The sequence below is a fragment of the Gopherus flavomarginatus genome, chromosome 6, assembly GCF_025201925.1.
Source record: "Gopherus flavomarginatus isolate rGopFla2 chromosome 6, rGopFla2.mat.asm, whole genome shotgun sequence".
In the NCBI taxonomy this organism is placed as follows: domain Eukaryota; kingdom Metazoa; phylum Chordata; order Testudines; family Testudinidae; genus Gopherus; species Gopherus flavomarginatus.
Window position 1 is genome coordinate 109,424,784 of NC_066622.1, and position 22,827 is coordinate 109,447,610.

The following is a 22,827-nucleotide window of genomic DNA, read 5'->3' on the forward strand; positions in this document are numbered from 1 at the left end:
GAAAACAGGATGGTTTCATTTTACTAGTGGAAAATCCCTATTGTTTAGTAACTTAGTATTCATCAATCTTTGATTATTACTTTTTTTGTAAAATTTGTATTGCAGACTTTGTGGATTTTTCATTTCAGCTATGCTAAACTTTAAGATAAACAGGTCTGATCAGTGTAGAATATCAGGGTTGGAAGGGACCTCAGGAGGTCATCTAGTCTAACCCCTTGCCCAAAGCAGGACTAATCCTCAGACAGATTTTTGCCCCAGATCTCTAAATTGCCCTCTCAAGGGTTGAACTCACAATGCTGAGCTTAGCAGGCTCATGCGCAAACCACTGAGCTATCCCACCCCCCTTGAATGAAGGGTATGCTTAGATAACTGTGGTCCATATTCAACTCTTAGGCTATGGGGTGGTCCCCATAGGGAAATATACTGGCTTTATTATGCTGATATAACTATACTACTATAATTATACTAGTTAGACTCCCCATCTGGACACTCTCTTACTCAGAACAACAGTGGCCTTTTTGGCTAAGTTTATATTAGTTTGTAGTTTGTAACTTTATAGTGCTTCAAAATCTACCCAGACACTCTATGGCTGTTCCCACAACAAATATTTTATCTCTGACCACAGGTCCTTTCTGGGAAACCCTTTGTTGCCTTAATTCCTTTTGAGAAGTCACCAACTCTTGTTTTAGGCCTTATTTTAATTCCTTTTGGCCATCTTTGAGTTCTGTGAGCATCTCCATTATTTGTATCATTGTGGTCCAATATGAATACCAGTTCATAATATATCTCGTTGGAAACTGTATCCTCCTGTTTACATCATTGTATACCACATCACAGGGCAATAAACCCCACACTTGTTAACCAGGGGTTAATGGGAGTCTGAGACAAATTAGGCCACTGAGTTATATTTGGAGGGACTGTAGACATAATTTTGTGATTAAAAACAGTTAACAAGGATCTGAACATTCATAAAGGAAGGAACAAGGCAGGGAGCAGATCCAGGAAAGTCTGGGAGTTCTCTCTTGAGCTAAAAGCAGAGCGAAACATGGTCCAAAGGAACATTTGGGACTAAAGCTTGAGGGGAAGCACCTGCAGGAAATATGGGAAGCAGGTTAGGTTCCTCTGGGAGGTGCTACCGTGCCTCAGTGGGTCACATCTGAGGATGCCAAACTCAGGACAAACTGCTGAGAAAAAGGGCAAACTCACCACAAACTGGTGGTTATTCTATCAGATTACTTTTGTTACTGGCGTGGTGTAAACTTCTCTCACCACACTGGTTAATAAGAAGCCAAAGATGCAGTCTCCCTAAGCATTCCAGCCCTTGTCTCACCACTCTCTGCCATGCAGCCCTGGCTTGTTGAGAGCAGTGTGAGTCTCCTAGAAGACAGTCCTGCATATTACGTTGCAGTGGTCTCTACAGGCCCATCTGCAAGACAGTTACACTAAGGATAGCTGCACTGTTTCTGGGAGCTCTGCTAAGTATTTGATTAGACTGGGGATTCTTGGCTTGGGATATACCACTTCATTCTCTCAATTTATTCTGATGCTATGTAACCACAATATTACTTTTTCTGGCTGCCTAAACTAGTACCTTATCAGCGAGGTATGTATGTCTTGTATGCTCACATTGCTACCCTTACAAGCCACGCTAATTACATCTCTCCTTTGGGTTCTCAAAATGTGTCATCTAGTGGAAACTGTCTTTTTAAAGGCACACTGGCAACTTAAATTTTTGACTCATTTTAAAAGATAGATTTCCTGAAAGAGCAACTTCATATTAAACAATAATGTTAAGGCACTTTCTGCTTTCCTATTTAGAAGTATTTTCTGTGTGAGTCTGAGAGAAACAAAATGAAGTATGCTCAGGCCCCATCCCCTTCTCTCTGTGCACACTCCTGTTTGCAGCTGGTTCATTTTTAGCTTCTGTCTCAGCTCTGCTGCTGCAGGAACTGGTATGCAGAGCCTGTGGAAGGGTGTACACTGTCAAGGAAATGGGACACCTGACTTCTACTAAGTGCTATGAAATATACAAAGTAAACAAACTAAGATTTCCTTTAGTTAGTCATTTTGTGGTTGCTTGAAAAAATACTGGGCACAACATTTTAAAATGAAAATGTAATTTTAATGTTGATCGAATCACTTAAATTTAGTTCTGTTGTCACACATCTGCCTATAAAAACCCATACTGGTCCTGCAATTTGATAATTTCCTAATGCAAACATACCATTATTACCTAGAAGTTGGAGAGTGTTCTACAAGGTAACTGATTTCCTGCCAAAGCAAATTGGGATCTGGATTCCTGAGCATTTGCTTTATCTGCTCATCCAGAAGATGAGTGGCATAGCCATTTCAAACTGTCATCATCCAAATGTAAATATTTAGCAAATTCTTCCGTATCATTCCAGTTTATTTCTTCATTAGTCAAAAAGGATGAAAGGTAACTTCCTTAAATGCTTCTGAAAAATCACCATTGGCTGACCAGACAGGCTACTGCATTCTGGCTGCTTTGTCTCTTGTGATGAAAATGAACCATAAACCTGGCTTAACTGCCCATTTTAGCTGTTGTTACCAGAACAGCACAAAGCAACCGGAATGTACCAGGTAATCTCACCCACTATTCCTCATAGGAAAGAAAGTGATTGGCAGAAAAGAGAAGCTGTCTTTCTCAAATTGCCCTATGGTTGGGTGACAATTTTGTGGAGTGTTTGCTGACCTCCCAAAGAAGTTGCCCAATGGAACTGAAAACTTCCACATCAGTTCCTCAAATAACCTATCAGACAACATAACTCAGCGTGAGATGCCCCTGCTTTCCATCATTTGTTATTTAAGATAACAAATATTGCATAGACAATAATCAAAATAAATGGAAAATGAAAAAATATCTTTAGTCTCTTAAAAGACTTGCATTATCGGTTTCCTGTATTCCTCTGCCTCTTCAAGCACAAAGAAAAACCAGACAATTAGAAATATATAGCCTTGCACTGGAAGAAGCTTAGATTGATATAGGATGACTGAAATGATGTAATACAGGGACTCACAGGGAAGATTTCTGAAATGGGTAGAAGCTGAGGTGTGACAATAGAATAGTGATGAAAGTTTCTGGATGAGGTTTCAAAAGTGACGAGTGATTTGGGACAATTCCGTTTTTGGGTGCCCAACCTGGGACATTTAATGTAGCCTGATTTTCAGAAAGGGATGAGCATCAAGTGCCAAAAATAGAGGTGCCCCAAATCTAAAGTCACTCTTGGCATCTTCCTTTAATAGGTTCTGAGTTGGTGCATTCATATGACTAATGTTTTGTACTGTTAACCAGGCAAGACTGTCTGGGTAAAGAAATAAGGAGGAGTTGGTTCAAAACTTGAAATACTGAGAATGTGTGGGGCTTTTCCACTGTGGAGTTCAGTTCTCAGAAAGTTAAAGTTGGAATCTGTGACACCATGACCTTTAAAATTCCCACCACTCCTCACAGTCCCTTGCACATTCCCTGAATTTGACACCTCCATAAAACTTGAAGGACTTTTAAAAATATTTTAATTTCCAACATGATCTAAAAAAGTATGTTAGCTTTAAGAACAAAGGATTCAGCTTCAAAGAATATTTCTCTAATCCATATTTAATGTAATTATGAATGATTTGACAGAATTTGCTTGGATTATTTTGTGTCAGATTTCAAGGACTGGAATGCAGACAAGCACTTCCCATAATTCACAGCCACTGCATAAGAATAAACAAAGTTAATGTTTAAACCATTTCTGGTAGCAATATTTAGAATAATAGCAGAAGTTTGTTGCTGTCACAGTAAAAATTAAGGTCCCAGTCCTTCAATGGATACTTCAGCATTGTCTCAGGATTTGTCGTTACTGGATTGCATTGCAAGATTAAGGCATTAGGCAATGCACTAAATAGCTACACGGGATATTTGCAAGTACCTAGCAGGAAAATAAATCAAAATAATCTGATACAATTTCAATCTCTAATTAAAATGTTATGGGCTTTTGGCGCTAATAATGCTTGAGTTGTATGTTAATCTATTTTCTTGATAATCTTAAGAAATTAGGTTAATTTTCTGCCATCAGTTTATTACTGTGTTCTTGAATGGCACAGTTAAATGGTGTGTAAGTTGATGGTATTGTAGATTTCAGCACGTAACCTATCTTCTGTTTCTGCCTTTTGGAGAAGAATGAAGATAAATATGCAGTTTACTCTTGTACACATTCCTTATGCTTTGTTGAAGAAATATGAATATGTATTGCCCTTTCTCCCTCTTATTTAATTGAAGATGATTGATGGTAGCAAATGCATTCAGCTATAAAATGTTTTCCTTTTAACCCAGGCCCTAAAATCACTTTAAAAATCATTCTCCATGCTTCAGTTACAGTATAGTACTACAACATGTTGCTTTTTTCCTGATTAAGTTTCCCCAGTCACTTCCCTCTTTCTGAACTGATCATGAGAGTGCATGTTACTGCTTTCAGAGCTGGGTTCATGTTTGGCTGGAAACAGTAAAAATGTCTCACTTAATGGATATTGATATTCCAAGGTGACCTGAAAAATTTTTAAACAGATAAACAAAGATGCCAATCCTCAACGGAATATAGGTGTAGATTTAAACACTTCACCATTTACATCCTCAGCTGATGTAAATCGGTGTTGCTCCACTGAGGATCAGGATCATAATTTCCTCTACCTCCAACATTTACCATGCTGATAGTCCAGAGAGCTATGCTACAGTTGTCCTTAGTATCTCCTACTGAACATTAGGAATGCAGCACTCTGCTCTGTTAGGTATTACTCATGTTGGCCATTGCTACAGAAGAAACACTGACATTGGAGGCTGAAAGATTTAATAAACCATTCAGTTAATGGCTAACAATTGTGCAAGATTGTCATGTCTTATTTTCCACTTTTGTTGTCTATTTTTAACCAACCCTTTTAAACCAACCCCTTCCCTTTGTCTTACCCTTGCACAGTAGCTGTCAGAGTAAAGTTAAAGAATCTATTAAAAGGTCTAACATTTGAAACAAGTTACCCTCAAAGACTGGAACCACCAATGGGATAAGCCACCAGCAGGAGAGTCATGCGTGGTGGTGGAGAGTGAAGAGAAGGCGATGACTGGGTTGCATGCCCAAGGGAAAAAGAGCACCAAGTGACTGGGCAGCATTTCCAGAGACACATGTGTAAGTTGGAGGAGGCAAAAAGAGGACCAAGCCATGGGGAAGCATGTGCAGAGAGGGGATCTAGGTGGCAGTGGAATGTGCATGGGAGCCATGAGAGAGCAACATAACAGTGAAATGAACGGACTTTCTTCCAGCGGAACTTCATCCATCACATTATGAAGCCAAAGATAAATGCTTTATAAATGATATTTTTCCATGTGCGCAATTGCTGCAGTTGCCACTTGGAAATTGTGCAATTGCAAAAGGGAGGGCAGATCTGAGTCCATCAGACAATCTCTATTAAAATATGGTCAATGTTATAGGAAAAGCCTGAATGCCCCTGAAATGTAGCAAAGAAGATTTTTCAGTTTACCTTATGCACTATAACCTTTTGATCAAGAAAAGCACTAGTAAATAATATGGGCTTAAAAATGTGGTTTGCAACATTTTAAGTACTTGACAAGGCAGTCTGAGAAAACAGCTCACTAGTAAAAACTGGAGATAGTGTGATAACTAACAGGTCAAAATAGCCCACAGTTATCTTTAGCCCTTCTTTTCTGGCTTCTGGGTGCAGCCTTCATTCAGTAGTAAAATTGATACATGGTGGTATTTAACACATGGGGAAGCACTGGAAGAGTTTTTGTCTAATGTATCGGGGTATTCAGTCACAGTTGAGTGGTTAGCCTGCCTCTTGTTCTTTTAAGATAGTACCCTCCCTATAATTGTTTTCTCAAGTGCAGGTGGGGCACTCATGATCTACATTCTATTTCCAGTATTCAACACTCAGGACTAAATGTTCAGGTCCAGCTGAACTGTGCTTGACACTTGAGCTGGGAGTGTGAGTGTTTCTCAACTTCATAGCCCTACCCCAAATTATAGCTACCTCAGGGCCACAGTAATTTACATTCCAGCTGTCATTGGCTCCAAAGCCATTCTAGCAGCTGGGATCACTGAGGAACACACTTTATTGAGAACTGAGGGGAGGGGGCAGGATGTAAAGCAAGAATGGTTCTATGTCACCTTGGGATTCTACTTATGCAAAGGGAATCATCAGAGTTGAATTCACCAGCTTTCCAGCTGCTCTGTCCTGCTAGAGAAGCACAAAGGAGCCATAATGGGGCCAAGGATCTATCCTTTAAAATTTATTTTTCAAAAAGTAAATGCAGGTTCTAAATATGCCATCCAAAACAGCCCTGAAAGAGAAACGTGATAGTATTTAATGTGAAACATGTCCAGAATCAATAGAACCTCTTTGTTTGTTTCAGATTTTCTAGCCTATCTCTAGTAAATATCTACTTTATTGTGACAATAGTAGCACCTTAAATCAATTTACTTTAGAATGCAGTTATTAAACCCAACTCACAGTTCTGAGATCCCTACTACTTTTTCAACCCTTCACTTGAAAATCAACATTACATTAGAAAACCGCACCAGAGAGGCTAAGCACTTTAAGAGAACTGAAAAGCAGAGCATAATGCAGCAAATACTGAGCCATTAAATACCAATGGGAGAGAAAATATAATACACCCTGTGCAATTCAGCTGTTGCTAAATGCTGGTCTGCACATTAGCACCAGATTAGTATCATTTGGATGTGACATGCATGTGGAATAACAATAACAAATATAATGCCAGTGGTAATAAAGAAAAGTAAACTGCACAGTGTTCTTTCATTCTAATATACCATATGTTGTTATATTACAATTTCACAGAAGTGTAAGGGCAGTTTTATTTCTAAATTTCTTAAAAATCCATTTAATATTGTTTCCTATTAAGAGTAGTCTGAAATATAGTATGTGTTTGTTTGTAGAATAGAAATGAGTATTGCTATAAAAATGATTCTTGTTACTATTTAAAACCAAAATGGGTGAAAAATGTTCAAAGTAGTAAACATATCTGATGAATCTGAATGTCAATTATACTGCTAAATTCCCTGTCTGAAACCAGAAGAAATTAATTTAAGGGGATGTGGCCACTTTCTAGCATGTTATGTGATTATATTGAAAAAAACAATAACAGAAAATTTGGAAATGGCAGAGGTGCTTAATAACTTCTTTGTTTTGGTTTTCACCAAAAAGGTTGGTGGGGATTGGACATCTAACATAGTGAATGCCAGTGAAAATGAGGTAGGATCAGAGTTTAAAATAGGGAAAGAACAAGTAAAAAATTACTTCGATAAATTAGATGTCTTCAAATCACCAGGGCCTGATGAAATGCATCCTAGAATACTCAAGAAGCTGACTGATGAGATATCTGAGCCATTAGCAATTATCTTTGAAAAGTTATGGAAGACGAGAGATAAAAGGCAAATATAGTGCCCATCTATAAAAAGGGAAATAAGGACAACCCAGGGATTTACAGACCAGCCAGCTTAACTTCTGTACCTGGAAAGATAATGGAGAAAATAATCAAGCAATTTGCAAACATCTAGAAGATAAGGCGATAAGTAACAGTCAGCATGGATTTATCAAGAACAAATCATGTCAAACTAACCTGATAACTTTCTTTGATAGGGTAACAAGCCTTGAGGATGAGGGAAAGTGGTAGATGTGGTATATCTTGACTTTAGTAAGGCTTTTGATACTATCTTGTATGACCTTCTCATAAACAAACTAGGGAAATACAACCTAGATGGAGCTACTATAAGGTGGGTGCATAACAGGTTGGAAAATCATTCCCAGAGAGTAATTATCAGTGGTTCACAGTCATGCTGGAAGGACATAACAAGTGGGGTCCAACAGAGATTGGTTCTGGGTCTGGTTCTGTTCAATATCTTCAGTGATTTAGGTAATGGCAACTTTTATAAAGTTGGCAGACAATACCAAGGGGTTGCAAGTGCTTTGTAGGATAGATTAAAATTCAAAATGATCTGGACAAACTGAAGAAACGGTTTGAAGTAAATAGGATGAAATTCAATAAGGAAAAATGCAAAGTACTCCACTTAGGAAGGAACAGTCATTTGCACACATACAAAGTGGAAATAACTGCCTAGGAAGGAGTACTGCAGAAAGGGATCTAGGGTCGTAGTGGATCACAAGCTAAATAAGTCAACAGTGTAACATTGTTGCAAAAAAAAGCAAACATCATTCTGGGGTGTATTAGCAGTAGTATTGTAAGCAAGACATGAAGTAATTCTTCTGCTCTACACCCTGCGTTTAGGCTTCAACTGGAGTATCGTGTCCAGTTCTGGGTGCCACATTTCAGGAAAGATGTGGACAAATTGGAGAAAGTCCAGAGAAGAGCAACAAAAATGAGTAAAAGTCTAGAAACCATGACCTAAGAGGTTTGTTTCTTCTAGAGAAGAGAAGACTGAGTGAGGAACATAACAGTTTTCAAGTACATAAAAGGTTGTCACGAGGAGGAGGGAGAAAAATTGTTCTTAACTTCTGAGGCTAGGACAAGAAGCAAAGGGCTTAAATTGCAGCAAGGGCAGTTTAGGTTGCACATTAGGGAAAACTTCCTAACTGTCAGAGTGGTTAAGCACTGGAATAAATTGCCCAGGGTGGTTGTGGAATCTCCATCATTGTCCAAACTGCTCTTAAAAATTCCCAAACACCTGTCAGGGATGTTCTAGATTATACTTAGTCCTGCCTTGAGTACAGGGGACTGGACTAGATGACCTTCCAAGGTCCCTTCCAGTTCTATGACTGCATTTACAGCCAGACTTCTAGCATTCTAAACTTCAAATAGGCCTTGCCAAGTTCATTCAGCTCATTTTCAATTACAATGTAATATTTGACATGTGGCCTGAAATACACATGGCCTGAACCACACACTTTGTTTTGTTATGTAATCATTTCCTCCACCAATTCACAAATTTTTGAAGCTGAGCACCTCTTCAAAAAAATTAAACCAATGATGACACCACTGAAACCCCACCATGTTTGTTAAAGGCCTTCACATCTTGTATATCTTTCCCTTCTTTGGCGTATATCTCTATAATATGATATTACTGCTTCATTCCTGCATGTCTTGCATGTTGAAATCGTTAACGCTGACAGTTTGGCATCTAAGTCAGCACCCATTGCTCCATTCATTTCAGACATCAGCTATTATTTTAGGCTCCTTGCAAATTCAGGCAGACATCATGTTATTGGTTACGCTGGTCAAAGTTTGAAATGAAATCTGATACTATGGAGAACAACTAACAAGTCTCACCATGGCCCCTTTGCTATTCCTTCATGCCCCAAAAGGAGGCATGCTATACATCTTAGGAAATGTTGCTTTACAATAAATTAGTGAATAAGTTGCTTTCTGCAATAATTAGGTGGTGTATCTTCATGGAGGTGTATTAAGTTTCATAATTGGGTGCATGAGTTATGATATTCAACAAGAGCTGAATAAAGAATCACGACAGGCCACTTATGGCAGGCTGGCTTGCTTTATTTTGGGCAAGATTTCTCTGGCAGATTATTTGTCTTGTTCCCTATTGCCTGCCTATAAGTTTTCACTGGCACTCCTATTTGCTTGTATATCTGCCTATCTAGCATGCTTCTTTCAGGCTCTATCGGCAGTTTCACAGACAATACTCCATACACTGCAGTTCCAACCATACAACAGAGGGGTGGTACACCTCCTGTTTCTAAAGACTGCATGCATGCAGTGCCTAGCATGATGGATGAAAGAAAAACATATATTTAAGTCACAGTGAAGGCACCAATAAATGGTTGCCATCCTCCTCCTAACTCCTCTGACTTTAGATGAAGTCTAATGTCCAGAGATCCCTGATATACCTCACAGCAAAAATGAAAATTGAGGTCTGAATACTGTTGACACATGGTCCCATGTGATGCAATATATCTCAGAAAAAGCTATATCTGTCTTAATGCACAGAAGTGTTGAGTGTAATTTATCTTGTGTGTATGCCCTCCCCTGCTACCTGCTAGGTGGAATCACACTTGCTTGAGTGCTTTTTCTTGCTCTCTAGCCACTAGAGGCCTGCATTTCTATAGTGCCTTTCAGCTGAGGAGCTTGAAGTAGTTTAAACATTCATTAAGGCTCCACAATCCCGTGTGTGGTAGTAATATCCCTATTTTACAGACCAATAAATTGAGGCTCAAAGGTTAAGGGACTTGCCAAAGATCACCGAGGAAGACGGTGACAGATCCAGGATATAAGAATTCTGATTACTCGTCACATATACGAACCACTAGATCAACAGCTGTTGTCACTAGTAACAAGCTATTGTAAGCTATTGTACTTCATTTTTTACAGTATTGGCATAATTCATTCTGTTTCAAGCATAATTTATTACAGGTTTCCTATCATGTTGACAGTGCTGTGGAACAATTCAATTAAAGAGCACATGAAAGCACTAAGAATCTTCTGTCAGGTGTGAAATCTGCCCCTCTTTTTTGTTGTATAACATTAGAAATGCATGTTGCTAGTGGCACTCCACAGGACATTTCACATATTGCTATGTTTTCTACAATGCAGAATAAGGTAATCTTAAAACTGGGCAACTATTAAAAGTTTTAAAGAAAAAACATAATGTGCATAACATAGTAGCAGGTGTTCACTTTCATTCATTTCACTTTTGTTTCACTTTTGCTCATGGATGATCTTACAGAACTCACCCATGGTTCCTTTTTCTTTTTTGCAACTTGTCCTATTAGTTTACCATTAAGTTGTGAAAAGATTTCTCATGTCCCGTTCCACCAACGCTATGCAATATGCATGTTTCTTTTTCTTGCTATGGATAAAATTCATTCGGGTGCAAAGAATCAACACAAAGCTTATTTGTCACTTAGATTCTACCCAACACTGTCACTCTTCAAGCAACAAAGACTGCAAACAGAACTTCTTTTACAATTTTGCTGATAATGCATGAGCTGGCCAAGACTCAGTCTCCCTTCCCCATAGCTGTATTTGCTCCACAGTGCTAATAGAAACTGGTAATAACTTCTTGATCTTACAGGGGATTTTTTATGTCCAGATGGAGTTAGTTCCAATCCCACTGGAGTCAGTGGCACTCTACAGGGGTCCAATTATGCAGGTAACATTACAGGATCAGAGCCTTATCAGGAGAGTGAGCAGCTATCACACCTAAGATACTGAGGAACAGTTTTCTAAGATAGGGCCATATAGACACAGTTTCTTTGCAGAGTAGAAATATACTTTAAATATTTTTTTTAGAAGCTTTCTCCCCATTTTCCACAAAATGGCCTCATTTCTGTGTTTCAAGGAGCCAGCATGGGGTTTGGAGGCCTTTACCTCAATAACTGCTCGGATGGAAGGAGCAGTGCCTCTAGTGCTTTTCTTCCCCTCCTGCTTACCTTCCTTCAGAGGTCTGACCACAGCCTGATGGGAAAATAGTTCATCAGAGGTAAAACTAGCCTCTAGAATTCTGTAGCAGGAGAATAAATTTGCATTAATTCTATCAGATGTTTAAAAATCCCTATAGAAAATGTCCTACAGAATTGAAAGGAAAGTGTTTCTTTCCATAAGTGGCCTCTCTTCCAACAGCCAGATGCTTGGATGGTATCTAGGCATTTGTTCCACCTATGCTAGGATGTGTAGCAGGGTTGAGCTTTGCTTGTTCACAGTAGCAAGCCTTGAAAATGTCTCAAAGGTCAGGATCAGAACGAATGACTAACTTGCCATTAGTCATGAAAGAAGCCAGCATAACAGATCCTGCAGTTGTGAATACAAGTGTCACATAGACACATCTTGTGAAAGATTTTCTAACAGAGAAAATATTTTAATTACTTACCAAAAATTTAGCTCCATTAATGTCCAATTTTTCCACTACTGCTGCAGATTCAGGCATTCGAATCTGGGGGCGGGGGGAGAGGATTACAAAAAGAAATTGAAAACTATACATGACAATCTAAATCACAGATAAGTTTATAGAAAGAAATATTTTATGTTGAAATTGAACTGCATGTGGTAGTTGCAGGAGTCTGTGTATATTTCATTTGAAGTGGATAACTAGGTAAATAATATTGCAGTGTGTGACTGACAGGCATTCCTAGAGAATGGGGCTCAGAAAACATCAACTTTCAAAATCACACTTAGAAAACAGATACTGATATCATTTTTTAAAAATTCTTTATATATCTAAGTGGATCAGTTGTAAAGGAAAATGAAACAAACTTCTGCTTTTAGGGCAGAGGGTCCTGCGGGACTGGTGAGACTCAATCCTGCTGAAGGGTTTTACACTAGTCCTGTGCAGGGTTCTAACCTGCCACTCCCAAGAAGCCTGTTCCTTGACAAAAGAAAGTTAAATGTTTGCTCAGGCTGGAGAGTTAAGGGAGCACAGCAGTCCCATAGTTCCAGGTTGTACTTGGGGATCCCATCACAGAGACTCAATAGGTTTTCATTTTAAAGGATGGCAAGGAATAGACCTGGTTAGGTAAACACCCTGATTGTTTCTGGCTGATGAGCTTTAGCGCTTTGACATGGCTTTTTAAAAGAACTATTTTGTTGTGTACACAACCGAGGGCTTGAGAACTTCAGGAGAAAAACTGCAGGACTTTTTTTTTTTCATTAAAAAAGTGAATTCAAGTAGTTTAGTTTAACCATCAAATCTGTCTTAAGCTCTATTAACAGTGTGAATTTAAAATCGGGGTCATATAAATTCATTTCATTTGCTTAGAGGTGAGCCACTGAACTCAGTAAAATTATATGTTTACCGGTCTCGATGTGCAGAAAAGACAATTTTGGCTTCCAATGGATGTGTCAGAACTGCCTGCAGTTAGAGTCAATGGGAATTGAAGGCACATAGCAGCTCAGCACATTCCAGGCTAGCACCCTTAATGGTTTAAGCATTTGACAATGCTAAGAAGGTAAACTTGAAATTTGAAAAACATATTTGTATGGCAGGGATTGTAAACTCTAGGGTACATTTGTCAAGTGTTTATTCAGTGTTTGCTGATGGTTACAGCTACACTGTAAAGAACAATTTTGTTTGAAAGATTAACCGGAAAAAAAGTGTAGTACAGAAACAAAGCTGTAAAATGATACTGGATTTTTTTTTAAGCTGATGCTTTTTTCTATAGCACTTTTCTCATCCATCTAAGTATATTTTCTTTGTTTTTTCTTAAAGTATTTATGTTGGAAAACCTTGATGAAGAAAGGAAATACAAGTCTGGGTTGGTTTTTAATGTTAGGGTTGCGGACCCATTTAGCCAGATCAATGTCTAAACCTGTATTTCTAATGAGATTTAGTAAACTGCTCTCATGTTCTAAATAATTAGTTCTTTCCAAAACAGAACAAGATTGTGACTTCACAAGCTCCTGGAATAAAGGACAATGTGTAGCACACTGTTGCTGGAGTATGCCAGGAACTTCCATCTTTCCAAGGTGAAATAATTTGCCATTGATATAGCTGTGGTGGAATGAAGAGAGTGTGGAGTGAAGGTACCATCTACTCTGCCTCCCTGTCTGCCTAAGAACATAAGAACAGCTGTACTGGGTCAGACCAATGGTCCAGCTAGATCAGTACTCTTTCGCCAGTGGCCAATGCCAGATGCTTCAGAGGGAATGAACAGAACAGGTAATCAAGTGATCCGTCCCTTTTGTCCATTCCCAGCTTCTGGCACACAGAAGCTAGGGACACTCAGATGATGGTGTAGTATCCCTGCCCATCCTGGCTAATAGCCATTGATGGACCTCGTCTTCATGCACTTATCTAGTTCTTTTTTTAACCTTGTCATTGTTTTAAACCTGCTGCTTATTAATTTCATTTGGTGACTCCTAGTTCTCGTGCTATGTGAAGGAGTAAATAACACTTCCTTATTCACTTTCTCCACACCAGTCAAGATTGTATAGACCTTTATCGTATACCCCTTTAGTTGTCTCTTTTCCAAGCTGAAAAATCCCAGCCTTTTTACTCTTTCCTCATACAGAAGTTGTTCCATACTCGTGATCATTTTTGTTGCTCTTCTCTGTACCTTTTCCAGTTTCAGTATATATTTTTTTGAGATGGGGCAACCAGATCTGCACTCGGTATTCAAGATGTGGGAGTACCATGGATTTATATGGAGGCATTATATTTTCTCTTATCTATATTTTCTCTGCCAAATTGTCCACTACCCACCCACCTGCATAGGAGTAGGAGTACTGACCTTGCAGGCTCTTCCCTCCTCTTTCCCTTCCCCATGCTGTGAATCATGGGATATGTGGCCAGTAATGGGGAATAATTGGTGGGTCCCCTGTGCTCTCTTACTTTTCTGTGACATGTGTAAGGCAAGAAGCCATCTTGCCCTTTGTTATATAATGAACACCAAACCTTTCACTACATTTCCAGTATAATAATACCACCACTTAAAATTGAGGAAGGATATATGGACTCATTTGTAAATGGCAAGGAAAGGAGGAGGGAAGAAAAACTTGAGCAGAGGAATGCAACATTTCTGTGTTCTCTAAATATACAGTACATGCAAGAGAATAGGAGAACTATTACATGCACATAGCTAGAGTTTTTACTTTATGGGCTTCACTCAGTCATGGGAAAGAAAGCAAAATCAATAAGGCTAATTATTTTATTACAATATTGGTTTCTATATAATGCCTTACAACATTCTGCAGAATGACAAACTAATAGCCTCTGCACTTATCACACACAAAGTCTATATTAAAAGAACATTACTAAGGTAGTAGGGTCAAGCACCAAAATGTTAGGAAATACCAGAATTAAAGTTGCCAATGCCAGCCTTGTGTGTATGCATTATAATACTGCCTTTACTGCATGATCGCACACCATTTTTTCCACAGGACCCTTGCCTCATTCGGTGCACAAGGTGGATAGTTCTCACTTAATAAGCAGATATTCAATATTTTCTTTTCTCCTCATTGATCAATTTCTGGTCCTAGGTCTTCTAATACAGAATTCAAACGCTACAGACAGAATTATTAATATCCTCATAGGCTTTTCTACGATGCTGTCTACTATGAGTGTTTCACAAGCATTAATGAATTTATTTTCACAACACCCCTGTGAGGGGATGGAGTGGTGGTATTTCTATTTTGCATAGAGGGGGGACTGAGGCACAAAAAAGCTAATTTCAAAAGTGTCCACTAATTCTAGATGCCCAAACTGAGCATCCAGTGGAGCCTAGGGATCTGATTTCTTTCAGAAAATTTAGCATTATATAGCACTTCATATGTTCAAAAAGCACAGCTCCCACTGACTGCAATTGCAGCTGTGAGTGCTTGGCACTTCTGTAAATCAGACCCCAGGATTTCAAGTACATCAGAGATAATGAAAGAAGAGACGAGCAGAGGCTGCAGATTGGGTAGAGCAACAAAACCAGATATAAGTGTTTTGCGGCAGTTGTACTCGTAGGACTGATTCATTGGAAGACAATATGGAATACGCTAGTAGTGACCACCTGTGAAAAGATGGTTTAAGTGAGTTACCCAGCATCACAGAGGAACTCTAGCAGAGGCAGGGATAGAATCAAAATCTCCAGGGCAGCATTAAACTGCTTTAACCATGAGACCTTTCTCTTCCTATACTTGCCAACTTCTGCAATAAATGAAGCAGGAACTTTACAAACAATTTTTGACTACTGTCATAAACAGATAGCTAAGGGTTAATGTCTCTTTCACCTGGAAAGAAGTAACCTGAAATGCCTGACCAGAGGACCAATCAGGAAACAAGACTTTTTCAAATCTGGGTGGAGGGAAGTTTGTGTCTGAGTCCTTTGTCTTGTATCTGTCCCTCTCGGCTATGGGAAGGATTTTTCTATTTCCTGCTTTCTAATCTTCTGTTTCCCAGTTGTAAGTACAAAAAGATAGGTTTGTTTTTTTGTAGTTACGTGTGTAGTTGCTAGAGTGCTTTGAATTGTATTCTTTTTGAATAAGGCTGTTTATTCATATTTCTTTTAAGCAATTGACCCTGTATTTGTCACCTTAATACAGAGAGACCATTTTTATGTATTTTTCTTTCTTTTTACATAAAGCTTTCTTTTTAAGACCTGTTGGAGTTTTTCTTTAGTGGGGGACTCCAGGGAATTGAGTCTGTGCTCACCAGGGAATTGGTGGGAGGAAGAAGTCAGGGGGAAATCTGTGTGTGTTAGATTTATTAGCCTGACTTTGCATACCCTCTGGGTGAAGAGGGAAGTACTTCTGTTTCCAGGACTGGAAATAGAGAGGGTGGAATCCCTCTGTTTAGATTCATGGAGCTTGCTTCTGTGTATTTCTCCAGGAACACCTGGAGGGGGGAAGGGAAAAGGTTTATTTCCCTTTGTTGTGAGACTCAAGGGATTTGGGTCTTGGGGTCCCTAGGGAAGGTTTTTGGGGGGACCAGAGTGCCCCAAAACACTCTAATTTTTTGGGTGGTGGCAGCTTTACCAGATCCAAGCTGGTAACTAAGCTTGGAGGTTTTCATGCTAACCCCCATATTTTGGACGCTAAGGTCCAAATCTGGGAATAGGTTATGACAACTACACAATTTGGATTCATCCCCAAAGCGCTCGAGCAGGTCCACTCTGTGCACTGAATGAGGCAGGGAAAATATGTAGTTATGTAACTCCTGTATGCACAAGGAATCTGAATTAAGGTGCCACTGAAGTGCTTGACTTTGCAACCATAAAAATGTTCTTCTAACATAGTTTTTGTGTGTAATTGCCTAGACCTTAAAAAAGCAAACTGAAACAACAAAACTTCAATCATGTATTAGCATATTGTCACCTACATCAGCAGGATTGGAACCAGATCCACCACACAGCTAATGTAAAATATTTTACAACCAAACTAAGGAGGATCTGTATGTGTCAAGAGAATATATTGGAAATACTTTATCAGAGACAGACAGGAGAAATCCCTCTGACTGAATTAAAAATAGTAGATTACTTCTTTTAAATTTTTTAGCTAATTAAAATGGAGTTGTGCAAATCTATATAGATTAGAGGAAGGCTTTGATATAGCACCACACAGGATATCTAGAAATCAATGGGAAGTGATCAGGAGTTAAGCTACTTATCACATTGGAATGTTGGGCACTGGGCAGTAACTAGTAGAATGCAAAAAAATGAGTATTAGAACTTTTTTTGCTTAGTTTATATGTCAGCTTGCAACTATATAAACTCATGATGTAAACATTGCCATTCAGCACCTTGATTGGAGCAACAAGGCAGTAGCCAACTTTTGAATAAAAAGAGGATCATCCTCCACTGGATGCTCCACTGCCCAACGGTCCATTAGCCAGCCAGAGAGATGTGAATCAATTGGCTCTTGCTTTGGGTTTGATCTGTTTTAAGGGTCAGGGAGAAATTTTTCCCCTTTGGGGCAGTGTTCCTCTAATTTTTCCCCCACGTATGCAGAATGAACTTGTTATGTGCACCAATATGGAGGTGATGTGTGACACTGTTGTGGCCTGCTGCTTAAAATCCATCCCTTTGTCTGTCGTTATTGGCTTGCATGTCCTGATCAATAAAGTGTGTGTGTAAATTGGTTAGCCCTACTTTCCTGGTCTTTCAGGCCCTGCAAACTAGGGCTGCCGATTAATTGCAACTAGCTCACGCAATTAACTCAAAAAAATTAATTGCGATTAAAAAAATTAATTGCAGTTTTAATTGCACTGTTAAACAATAGAATACCCATTGAAATTTATTAAATATTTTGAATATTTTTCTACATTTTCAAATATATTGATTTCAATTACAACACAGAATACAAAGTATCAGAGGGGTAGCTGTGTTAGTCTGGATCTGTTAAAAGCAGCAAAAAGTCCTGTGGCACTAACAGACATAAGTTAGTCTATAAGGTACCACAGCACTCCTTGCTGCCTTTACAGAATACAAAGTGTAAACTGCTCACTTCAAATTATTTTTATTGCAAATATTTGCACTGTAAAATTATAAATAAAAGAAACAGTATTTTTTCAGTTTTCATGCAAGTATGGTAGGGCAATTTCTTTATCGTGAAAGTGCAATTTACAAATGATTATTTTTGTAACATAACTGCACTCAAAAACAAAACAATGCAAAACTTTATAGCCTACAAGTCCACTCAGTTCTATTTCTCATTTAGCCATTTGCTAAGACAAACAAATTTGTTGACATTTACAGGAAATAATGCTGCCCTCTTCCTATTTGCAATATCACCAGAAAGTGAGAACAGGCATTCGCATGGGACTTTTGTAGCTGACATTGCAAGGAATTTACATGCCAGATATGCTAAACATTCATATGCCCCTTCATGCTTCAGCCATCATTCCAGAGGACGTACTTCCATGCTGATGATGCTCGTTTAAAAAAAATACATTAATTAAATTTGTGACTGAACTCCTTAGGGGAGAATTGTATGTCTCCGGCTCTATTTTACGTGCATTCTGCCATATATTTCATTTTAAGAACACTTTCACTGCAGATTTTACAAAACGCAAAGAAGGTACCAATGTGAGATTTTTAAAAATTATCTACAGCACTCAACCCTGAATCTGAAGTGCCTTCCAAAATCTGAGAAGCGTGGAGCACGCTTTCAGAAGTCTTAATAGAGCAACACTCTGATGCGGAAACTACAGAACCCTAACCACCAAAAAAGAAAATCAAGCTTCTGCTGGTGGCATCTGAACATGCTTCGGTCCGTACTGCTTTGGATGGTTATCAAGCCGAACCCATTATCTGCATGGACATGTCCTCTGGAATGGTGGATGAAGCATGAAGGATGTATGAATCTTTAGCATACATGGCATGTAAATATCTTGTTACATCAGCTACAACAGTGCTATGAGAATGCCTGTTTTCACTTTCAGATGGCATTGTGAGCAAGAAGCAGGCAGCATCATCTCCTTCAAATGTAAACAAACTTATTTGTCTGAGCAATTGGCTGAACAAGAAATAGGACTGAGTGGACTTTTAGACTACATTTTTACATTTTTTTTAATGGAGTTATTTTCTTGTATGTAATTCTACATTTGTAAGTTTAACTTTTGTGATAAAGAGATTGCAGTACAGTACTCATATTTGGTGAATTGAGAAATACTATTGTTTTTCACAGTGCAAATATTTGTAATAAAAAGTAAATATAAAGTGAGCACTATACTCTTTGTATTCTGTGATAATTAAAATCAATATATTTGAAAATGTAGAAAACATCCAAAATATTTAAATAAATGGAATTCTATTATTGTTTTGCAGTGTGATTAATCACAATTCATTTTTTTAATTGCTTGACAGCCTAATGCAAACCCGAATGTAAACATCTTGCCTATCTAAATTTCCCTGTAGTTTCTGTGTGATTTTGGTGCTGCTGTTAATGTCCTGTCCTAAATTCTTGTGTAGGATTAGTGAATATTGTTAAATAGGTGGTGTATGTCATACCAGCACTGGGGAAAGTAATCTCTATTAATAGTATGTGTGTTTATTTTTAAAGCACTCTTATATCAGTTGAGAGAGACTTCATGGACCAGGTTTTGAATTCCTTACTCACATGAGTAAGGGCCCACCAATGGGAGTAAAGAATTCATAACCTGACCCTATCTGAGAAATTATTGCTGTAGTGTTTGTTACTATAAGAGGACGGGTAACTATAGAAATGTAGAGCTGAAAGGGACCTCAAGAGTCTAGTCCAGTACAGTAATTCTCACAAGTAAGACAAATCCAGGAGAGTAATCAATGAAGGAAGATGGTGACTCTGGCCATAATATTTAGAATTTGGATGGGTTATAAGCACAGGGCAGATGAGAGCCATATATAGAACAACAAAGAATTACACATTTGGGAAACAAAGAGGATATACTTTAATATAGTCAAATTCTGTGAAACAATGGGCTCCAATGCCTAGATGAATGGCAGGTAAAACCCTAAAGCATAAGCCACAATATTCAACAGTTGCAAGGAAGAAAAGTCTGGCATGTGTAAAAAGAAGCACTTGAATATATCTTAGTGGAAACTATTCAGCAGGGGATTACTGAAGACAAGTTCAGAATACTGTGTGCACTTCAGGTTACATTATTATAATAAAAAGGTTATTACAGAAATAGGAAAGGTGCAACAGAATGATAAAAGAACTCAAAGATTTAACTTTAAAGGAGCATTTAAAAAGTACAATAGGTCTATAATCATTGAAAAGAAAAGGTGATGAGCAAATTCATGTTGAAATCCTGCAAATCTTAGTAGTGATCTCTTGCTCTAAAATAATATACACAAACTTCCAATAAAATTGTTACTTAGCGCCAGAAGGAAATAAAAGGTGACATAATTTTTTTGTGTAGATACTTCTCAATATAGCCCTGTGTGCACAAATTAGTGTGGTTCTTTGTCTTGTGCAGGATACTCTTATCTTAACAAGCAACTTCTGTCATGGACTGAATTTCAGTAAAAACTGAGAGAACACCGAGAAATTTATGGAACGTCAGTACACATAAGTCCTTGGTAGTCACAATTGCTGACTAGACAGCTTTAAACTCATTTTAGAATCTCTGTTTATATTCAGGAGGGAGTAATCATACATATTACAAAGAGCAGATATAGTGGGTGAGGTAATATATTGTGTCTCTAATATCCCAGGACCAACACAGCTATAACACTGTACACAAAGAGTAGATAAGCCCAGCAACCTATTTTGCTAGCTGAACTGAAAGGAGTATAATATACTGTACTGTCTGCAGTCTGAGCTCTAGGTTCAGTACCTGTCTTAGGAGATCTGCAACTTGAAGAGTTGTCCAATTCTCACATTCCTCTCGAAGGGGTAGCTTTGTGGCCATTTTGTTATCCGGTGAGGAAGATTTGATATGTTTCTGGTGACAGTAAATGCTTTGCTTTACTGATATTCACCATCTGCTGTGGAAATTGAAAGAGGAAGTCCCTTTTGCAACTTTTTCCTGCTTGATTGCTTAAAGTACACGCCTTTTCAAGTAATTTGGAAACTACTGTTACACTCATTATTTCAGGACCATGATTTTGAATATAAGAAGGTACTCAGTAATAGGATCATGTCATATCATATCATCCTTATACAGGCAGAAATACCCATTGAAGTGAATTGCAATAAGGATACTTGTGCTTGATAATTAATGACGCTGTCGCCACATTTATAGGCATTTTAGTGCCACCTGCTTCATTTTTCACATGGTGTAAAATATGTTAGTGTTAGTGACAACTGCCTCTTTCACACCTTTTAACTCCTTTTCACTCTGATCAGCTCTTAGATTGTGTTTGACACACTTCTATGTTTTGACACACTATGATGCTGTGGAGAGAGAGAGAGAGCACGAGCAGAGCTCAGATACAGCATTTGTATTTCCAGACGGTGAAATTACTTAACCTGACTCTTTGTTTAAGGTGTTGGCACAGTACTCTCAGGGTAAAATAAATCTTTTGATTAAATACTGTATGCATAATGAGCTTTTGAAAGAAAAAAATTGGCTTCAAATTCTTAATATTCATATCTTCAATAAAATTAATGGAAACATTAGACTAATAGATAAGTGCATCATATACATCAGGAAATAGAATTGCAGAGATGCACTTCCAATAAAACCAGCTTATTGTGCATTGCAGCTCTGAGTCACTGTAACAGAAGTAATGTGAAGTCTTCCATAAAAGGCTGGAAAGCAAGGAATGTTCTGCTTTCTAGTTGCTCTTCCTGTTTGATTTCCCAGTGCAAACAGTTTTTGGGCACATTTTCAAGGATTGGAACTGATTCTAACTAAGTTTTAAAATGTTTCGACTGTTACGCTTTTTCAAATTCTGCTATATGTTGTGGCTGTTGCAAAATGATTGACAGATTTCCTAACAACCAACATATTATTGAAAACCTGATGACTGTAAAACTTTAGCAATTTACTCCATACAAGTATATATGCACCACTTTGAAAGTGCCAACTGCATTTTTATGTGGTATAATTCTTTGGAGTTCCATTTAGTAAACATTCAATTTTCAGTTTATTGGAAGTCATTGCATTAAGCAGAACAAATTTATCTCAGAGAATGTCACAATCTTTCTTGCTAAAATACTTACTAATACAAACACTAATACTTACATTCTATCATTTATGTAATCATTTAACATATAAAATTTATTGAAAACTTTAAATCAAACTCAGCTTTACAAAAAGCAGCAACTATCTCAACTTCTGTTTCCTTGACTAATATTAATAGTGAAACATCATTTTAATAATTTAAATGCTAACATCTTAGATCTTTAAGGCATTACTTTAATACAAAATATAAACACTTAGCACTGATGATTTTGTGTCCAGTAGATACCAAAACAGTAAAAAGAAAATGGCTTACCAAACACAGATAATTTTTTCTCCAGACATGCATATTAGAGCCGATTCCAAGTAAACTAAAGTAAGAGCTGTTTCTTGTATCAGCTATCCTCCTGCAAACAGTCCCTTGTGGTTACTGTTGATGTTGGAATGATTGACAGGCTTGCCATCTCTGGTGAGAGGGAGAAAAGGGATCCTTAAAGTCATAACCTAGTGATTTCATATTTAGTATAAAGAAATAGATCGAAATGAAAAAGGAAAGGGAGCATACAATTCTTTCTAAAAGTTTGATGAAACTTTGCCAATTCACACTTCAGCCGCTAACAGTATCTAAAAATAATACTTAAGAGGTGAAGTTACATTATTTTTGGAGCACTAGATTCACCAAGACAATCTATCACTGACATTTTTATATCCGTGTGGACTTTCTTCTGAAGATGCTCTTGGTAGAACTGCTACAAAGTAGTTGGGCTAAGATTTGAAATCTAGTTAACAAACCTTTGTACAT

The 22,827-nt window shown here is 38.0% G+C and overlaps 1 protein-coding gene across 3 annotated transcripts in view; it reads right to left on the reverse strand.

The window, feature by feature from the left end:
- BLNK (B cell linker) overlaps positions 1–22,430 on the reverse strand; it is a 162,528-nt gene extending 140,098 nt beyond the window's left edge. For 2 of the 3 annotated variants that reach the window (XM_050959465.1, XM_050959463.1), the window contains exons 1-3: positions 22,342–22,430; positions 20,736–20,886; positions 11,868–11,930 (exon numbers count right to left, since the gene is read on the reverse strand). In XM_050959465.1, the coding sequence (XP_050815422.1) occupies positions 11,868–11,930; positions 20,736–20,810 (138 nt within the window). In that variant the 5' untranslated portion in view covers positions 20,811–20,886; positions 22,342–22,430. The remainder of the gene's footprint in view (positions 1–11,867; positions 11,931–20,735; positions 20,887–22,341) is intronic. The other variant, XM_050959464.1, reaches the window with a different exon arrangement.
- Between the last annotated feature and the right edge of the window lie 397 nt (positions 22,431–22,827).